The sequence below is a fragment of the Bidens hawaiensis genome, unplaced genomic scaffold, assembly GCF_021521415.1.
Source record: "Bidens hawaiensis isolate Kalapana, Puna unplaced genomic scaffold, B.hawaiensis_p1.1 tig00014196_1, whole genome shotgun sequence".
Classification (NCBI taxonomy): Eukaryota; Viridiplantae; Streptophyta; class Magnoliopsida; order Asterales; family Asteraceae; genus Bidens; species Bidens hawaiensis.
Window position 1 is genome coordinate 124,678 of NW_027492220.1, and position 7,928 is coordinate 132,605.

Here is a 7,928-nt window from a genome sequence, read left to right on the forward strand (position 1 = left end):
TATACTTAATCGCATGTACAACCATTAACTTGTTAAGCCCGTGGTAGTATGATGATAGATCTATTGGCCCGACCCGCCCACTCAGGCCTCGGGTAGAGGCCTGTGTGTTCAGAATCCGACGATCGTTAAAAATTAAACATAATAGTCTAATCGTGGATTAGACGACTCACTAAACGTGTCAGAGGTTTGGTTGTAATCACTAAAGTATACAAAGTAACTTAACACATATGGAATGTTTTCAACATAAAACTTATTTTTTTCAAAACCTATGTTCTCACCAACTATTTTTAGTTGACACTCTCGCATGTTTTTCAGGTGATGGAAATTAAGTTATGAAGATTCTTGAAGTTTCATATAGGGCATGAGTCAGACTTAGAAGTTGAATGAATAAAGTGCTATGTCATATTTTCTATTTGGATTATATTTGAATAATTCGTTGGTTTCTTTTAATAGGAGTTTTTACATTTAATACCATGTGCATGATTTCAATCTACGCACGCCCCGGCGTTTCCGCCTTCGGCCGGGGGGTGTGACATTCGTTTACCCGTCCTTTTTACGAATCGAACACTACTTGTTCTACTCAAACCAAACCGATTGGTTCGTTTATGGTAACTTTTGCAACTTTAACACCTATTTAAACCCGATCTAACATCCTATTAATTTTTTTTATGGCGATCCAACATCAAATACATAACATTTTTAACTAAAACATACCTTTTTGAGGTCGGTTCAAATTTTGTTCGAGGTCAGTTCAGATTTGGATCTTCGCACGTGTTTGATCTTGATCTTTCATATAAATACACAACAAAAGAACATTAAATGATTCTTACTCGTTCCTCTTAGGTTCTAGATCCGACTTAGATGAAGAATATAAAGTGTGTGTCTTTTGAGTGTGTATAGGTAAAAGAAGAATTATGAGATCTAGGGTTTTAGGAAGGTTTAAGGATCTTATATATGCTAAGCCCATGTACCTCAATCCCATTGCCACCCTTAAGTCCATGTTTATTTCTAAGTCCATCATTTTAACTATTAAATATTTAATCAAAATAAATACTTTTCTCCAGCACCTAATAATAATCTTTTATTGTTATTTATCAGAATATCCGGATATTACATTCACATATTTGCTTTTAGTTGCGTAGGTGGAGACTTCCCAGGAGGTCACCCAACCTGATACTACTCTCACACGAGCACGCTTAACTATGGAGTTCTCCTCTCATCCATTGCCATTAAGCATCCAAAACACGTTATGACAGGGGAAGGTTTCCAATTCCTTATAAAGAAGGCTTCGTTCTCCTCTCCAACCAATGTGGTATGACACAATCTACCCTCTTATAGGTTCAACGACCTCGCAGGACCTGGCATCACCGATCCAGCCCAGGACATTAAAAGTCCTTGGTTCATCCTAGGAAAATTCCACATCTGTCGTGGACATGAGAGATCTTTGGTTCATAAGTAAATGCAATGCCTCTTAAATCACTAGTGCATTTTGGGCTTAATGCTAGTGGACGAGAGGAGAACTCTACAATTAAATGTGCTTAGGTGGGAGTAGTAGCTGGATGCGTGACCTCCTGGGAAGTCTCCACTTGGGAAACCAAAAACAAATCCGTGAGCTCTTCATGGGCAAAGCAAGCAATATTGGAGGTGCAAGGGGCCAGATGTTATAGTACCGTTGACGCCGACCGAATTTGCATCATTTAGCGGTTACAACGCTCAGATTTTGTTGCTCTTTTTTGGTCCCCTGCGGGTTTTGTTAATGAATTTATTTTTTGGTTTAGTTTCAATTCCGTAACCTGATACTGACCAAGTTTTTGTTGGTTCGTCAGCGTAAAGCGCAATTTTTGACTTTTTTATATGTTAATTTGTTGTATCTGGACGAATTTTTTCACTGACTTCACCATCAGTCCGGTGCAACACGATGAGTGTGTTACCTAGTTAGCAATAAATGTTATGGCATATGCCCTTGTAAGGACTCATATGATAGTGGACGGAGTATTGGGCTATTCTTATATATCGTGTAACGACCCCTAGTTTCCAATTGATAAGCCTTTCCTTGTTTGTCGTAGAGATGTTTAGATAACTTTGTTGAAAATGCAATTCATTGCAAAGGACTTCCAGCGTTTAAATATAAATATGATTTGGTCATGGATTTCCTTTGTAACGTGTTAAAACAACATGGGATCTCAGAAAAACACAAGGATTTTATAAATTTCCAGTCAGATCCGCTTGAAGGGAGGTCTGGTCTCCGACCAGCGGATGCTCTTATGATTGAATTGGTGGGGTGGGGGGGAAGGGACATGTTTGTGTGGACCTTACTGAAGTGTCCCCCTTCTTGGTCTCAAGGACAACGGGTCTGCTGCTACGCAGGCTATGTTGAAGGCAAAATAAGGAAAACTTCTTAATTGTGAGAAAGTATCTACTGAGAATCAACACGTTTTCTATCACCCCGCGATTTAAGGCCTAGGCATGTGTGACCCATTAGTAGGTACATGTTTTGAAAATATATATCAGAGTTACGTTATTTTAGGAGAGATCTTTGAATAAAATATTATTATATTGGGATTTAAATACCCGTTTGATATTTCATTTACATGTCTTTTGGAAATATGATTTTCTATTACATTCTGATTTAAAATATCTGAGCTGTCAGATAACATCTAATAACTGCTGGTATGTTTTGCAAGGTGTTTTTTGGAACTTTTAGGGGCTTCAAGCTTCATGCTTTTCAGAAAAAGCTCATACTCAATTAAAAGCCTTGTTTGGTTGAAGGAGCTTGAAGCTTTTAGGCCATAAGAAAAAGCTTGAAGCTCCAATTAGTGGTGTTTAGAAAAAACAACAAGCTTTTACTATTTTAATTACTTAAACAACCTTCCAAAATAAGTACATTTAATATTATTTTTTTAGTTATGCCCATTTTGGTCATTTTATATATTTTATTAAAAGCTCCAGCTACTCTACCAAACATCTAAATATGTCTAAAAAGCTACAGCTACAGCTACTAGCTTCAAGCCACAAGCCAGCAGCTTTCAGCTACAGCTACCAGCTTGTTTTGCCAAACATACTCTACATCTCCAATCTTCTAATCCAATCTTAAAGTCTGTTTGTGTAACTCCGTGAAAATACCCGATTTAATTTTGGTTCAAAAATGTCAAATCTAAAAGTTAAGGGACTGAAAATGAAAATTCTGGTTCAGACATCTTCGCGCGACGCGAAGACGAGACTGATACACTTCGTGCTACGCGAAGTTGCTAGCACACATTTCAAAAATGATGATCTTCGTGCGACGCGAAACTCGATGAAGTAATCGGATCCACGTGTCCTACCACGTGTTGACACGCGTCAGCTCGAGATTGACATGCAAAATTGCGGCACTAGAGGCGGTTCGCGTGACGCGAAGACGCTCAAATGTCAACTATAAATAAGCAGCTACAGGTTCAAGCCTCATTCATCCCAAAAAACTTCCATTTTCACATAGTTTACCTATGAAAGCGTCCCAAGGTGTTCCGACGTTCCGAGGGCTTGTTTTCGTGAAGAAACAACGTGTCGTGACGCTGCTAACGACGTGTTGTTCTGATAAACAAAGCACGAGTTGACACAGTGCCAATTTTCTTAGTTCATAGTTCCCGATTAGCCGAATAAGGTAGAATTATGTTTAAGTTACTTTACTATATAGATATTAGAACCTAGTTACGGGTATATTCGTTAAACATAACTGATTTTCCAAATAATGTTTTGTTGAATATAATAATGTTACTTTCAGAAGAAGTAATATTATCAAAACTATTATTTTGATGGGCATAGTATACTCTTCTTGCCTAAGGTAAGTATTCATACGCAACCAATCAACCGCGGGACCCGTTTACATACATGGAGAAATTTGCCAACGTGATAGACTCTATTAGGCCAAAGCATTCCATACCAAACGTCATATGTAAATACAACGTATTTTCATAAAACGACTATAACTCTACTAAGGTTAGGTCAAACCTAAGAGTCTGCTGATCGGACCTTGAGTCTGCTGAATTGAATCAGACTTAAAGTCTGCTGAACTGAAATAGACTGTCTTCTAAATAGATAAGATATACCATCTCGATACTTATGCATGCCAATTATAAATATAGTTTAATAGCATACTAAGGAAAGAATTCTGATATCACCGAACTGACAACACAAGGTGAACACGCTAACCTTTTACTGTCTGAACTGATTTACTCTTGTAATAGATATGTTGTTTATTGCAAAGAGTTTGATAAATGTTTGCATGAGATTATTGTCTCTAAAATCATTACAATACAAAATAGATATTAAAAAGCAACTCAGACCGAATAAACATGTGTCTGGATCCATACATAACTGATTATTGGCATACAAAACCAGGTCAGTCATAACCAGTTCTCCAACAGGGTCACATAGCCTAGGGGAAGGACTGTCTTCGAACAAGGGCTATGTACTCGGGGAACCTCTGAATTGTGTATGTAGGGTAGTGGTATAAACCCCAAGAATGGCAGGTGTTCCTGCCGAGCTTGTGAAACAGAAAACTAAGTTTGTATGTAATGACTGTTATAAACTGTTTTATAGAGTCAACGTTTCACCAGCACATAGCTGACGTGTTTTCCAACCCATGCAGTTAACTAGATGCTGATAGTGGTAAACAAGGATGTAGAGTCATGAAGATAGAAGATCGCTTGAGATGGCTCCATTTTGAATATTTAAATCCTTGTAATATTAATAACCCTGTTTTGTAAACGAAAACTTGGGTATTTAATTCCCAAGAAATTTTGCAATGTAAATTAATATTTTAATATATAAGACTTCCACTAAAATGAACCCCCTACTATGATATATTTACAAAATAGGTACCAACCAGGTAGTCGCACCCAGTCCCTGGACAGGGGTGTGACAAGTTGGTATCAGAGCAATCGGTTTAAGTGAATTAGGTATTAACATATTAGTACCTAAGCTTTATCCATTTATTTGATAAGTAGGAATATATGATTGGTATTCTACCTATCCCTAAGTATATATCTGTGCATATGTCGTATACGAACTATTACGGTCAAAAGCACCGGGTAGCAAGGAGATCGAATCCTGCACCTGAGTCTGAGTCATCTGATAAGGCCAGTACTAATTTTGGTCCTAAGCAAACAACTGTATCGGTATATCTGGCTGATTCGGTGAATTCAAATTCGGCTGATCTGAACAATCTGAACAACCCATTGAATACAATTCCGATGAACCCGGTGAACCAAATGTATCCGACTGATTAAATAGATCCATACTTGGCTACGGAAACCAACTGATGTATGCTCCTGGTAGCCCTGAAATGCTGATAGAAATATCGAGCGACAGTTCGGAAGGTATTCCATGGACTGACATTCCAACCTACTATCCTTTTTGGGAACATGGAGGTTCAAAGTAAAATTAAACAAGAAACTAGTACAAATTCATCCAGTTGGATGGACTGTCATTCCAACCAGAGCATGTGGCACTTCGGGTAGCCACCACCAGGTTATCAAAACCCACATACTATAGCTGGGCCAAGTTACGGACTGACTTATTATTCTGAAATTCCGCACTTTCCTCCATATCATGGTCCCGTACCTATGATATCTGTACATGGAAATGAAATACAGGAGGAAGCCCGTCTGGTTGAGGAATTTTATACCACGAATATTCCCGACGGTGAGACGCAAGCCTACGTGGCGAACCTCACCTATACTTGAAAGAAACTGCTTATCTTTTTCCATTTGCATCCGCACCGATGGGGTATCCTAATCAACCCAACGCTATGATGGATGAGCTAAGGAATGAAAGGATTAAGAAGAAAAAGATAGGTGACAAGATTATAAAGAAATGCAATAAGATGAAAAGTCTTGTAAAGAAATGGTCTAGGGATTAGGAATATATATATGTTGTTGTTTGAACATGTTTTATTTTCCGTCCCTCTATAATATATTTATGAAAGAAATAAAAGAACTTGTGTAGGTTGTTTTAAATCTATGTGTTTTATTTAATTACAGAATGTCTGAAAAAAGAAATCATGAAAGCCAGGGTAGTCAAGCTGATAGGGCAAAGACCCCCGAAAACAATAAAGTAATATCGGAAGCGTATGTTGGAGGTATCCGCGAGATGATAAAAGAAGCGGTTACGCCACTGATAAGGGAAGTTGTAACTCCTTTGATTAAAATGGTGCAAGATCATACTGCAAATTCTAAAAACTTGGAAAAATCAATGAAAAATGTACAACCAAGCCATAGCATATCTATTCATTCTAAAAGAAAGGAATCAAAAATGACAAAAGATGATAAAGAAAAGAAAGATGAGGGCTATGAGAGCTCGACTGCCGATCACGTACTAACCAAAGTGAAAAGAATCAAGGTCAGCACGGGTTGCACATTTAAATATTTTCAAGTTTGCAAGCCAAAAGAATTTTATGGCGACAAAGAGACAATATTTACAATCCGTTGGACTGAAGAAATGGAGTCTATTGTTATCATCAGCAAATATACTGAGGAGGAGAGCATCCAGTATTCATCCCAGATGTTTAAGGGAGAAGCACTGGAATGGTGGAACATACTGATTTAAGGAAAGGAAGGGACAACTTGTATAATCTGGAATGAAGGACTTTCAAGGAGTTGATTAAATAGAAATTTTGCCCAATTCATGAAATTGATCAGTTTCAAACGAAGCTCTGGAATCATAAGGTAGTTGGCATGGATCTCAAGGAATATAACACCAAGTTCCTTGAATACTATAGACTGGTACCCCTTTTGGTCACTCTTGAGTACAACAAAGTGACTAGATACATTTATGGATTGCCCAAGGAGATTCATGATCAAGTGAGATGGCATATGCCCGCAACAACTGAATCTGTCATAGAACTTGCCGGGTATTTGATGGAAAGCTGTGGAAAGAAGTTTGAAAGGGGAAAGGAAGGGTCGGCTGTGTTTAACCGACCAATGTGTAAGAATTGTGGCAAGAGATAAGAGGGGAGGTGTTTGAGGACAGTTGTTAAGAACGATGTTTGCAAGTTTTATCTGTTTCCGACTTGCAACTTTTGTAAAAGGCCTGGTCATAAGGAGGAGGAATGTAGAAAGAAGTTGATTGTTTGTTTTGACTGTGGAGAAAAGGGGCACTTTAGTGCTGAGTGCACTAAGAAGAAACCGGTAGCAGGTGGCGCCAGTGGAAGTGGTGCCAGGAATGACGGGAAGAAAGGGAATTCCCGCGTGTTTATGTTAAACACACAGAAGGTGGGAGAATTTCCAGATGTGATTACTGGTACGTTTCCTATTAATAATGTTTATGCTAGAGTCTTATTTGATTTGGGAGCCAATCAGAGTTTCATAGATTATAAGTTTTGTAGTCTGTTGAACGAACCTCTAGCTAAACTAAATAATCATTATGAAGTAGAAACAGCTAATGGAAACTTAATCCGAATATCTGAAATGTTAAATAGTTATATTTCCTTAGCTATGTATGATATGCCAGTACAGTTATTACCTATAGAGTTAGCAGGATTTGATGTAATATTAGGAATGGATTGGCTATCTGCCAACCAAGCCCGATTCTATGTAATGAGAAAGCTATAGATATATTAGCTCCAAACAAGAAAATTATCCGAATAGCTGGGGATAAAGAGGTTGGTAGAATTGGAATCATTTCCAAAATCAAAGCGAGTCATTGTTTAGGTAAATGTTGCCTAGCATTTATGGCTTATGTAACTAAGTAACCTAAACCTAAGAAGATGGAAGAAGTTCTGATTGTTTCTGAATTCAATAAAGTATTTCCTAATGAATTGCCTGGAATACCGCCAGATAGAGAAGTTGAGTTCAGAATAGATTTAATTCTGGGAACAGGTCCGATTGCTAAGTCTCCCTACAGTTAGCACCGATAGAGATTAAAGAATTAAAGAAGCAATTAGTTGAATT

General features: G+C 37.9%; 1 protein-coding gene across 1 annotated transcript; it reads left to right on the forward strand.

Moving 5' to 3' along the window:
- The first annotated feature begins 6,713 nt into the window (after positions 1–6,713).
- Positions 6,714–7,589, forward strand: LOC143546030 (uncharacterized). Its single transcript, XM_077037785.1, has 2 exons — positions 6,714–6,961; positions 7,067–7,589. Exons 1-2 carry the CDS (start codon positions 6,714–6,716, stop codon positions 7,587–7,589), a joined length of 771 nt encoding a protein of 256 aa, XP_076893900.1.
- The last annotated feature ends 339 nt before the right edge of the window (positions 7,590–7,928 follow it).

Bases quoted from the DNA above. Each gene is read 5' to 3' on its own strand.
- LOC143546030 (XM_077037785.1), top strand. From the start codon at position 6,714: ATGGATCTCAAGGAATATAACACCAAGTTCCTTGAATACTATAGACTG. The intron at 6,962-7,066 runs GTGTAAGAATTG...CTTTTGTAAAAG, and splicing joins GCTGTGTTTAACCGACCAAT to GCCTGGTCATAAGGAGGAGG.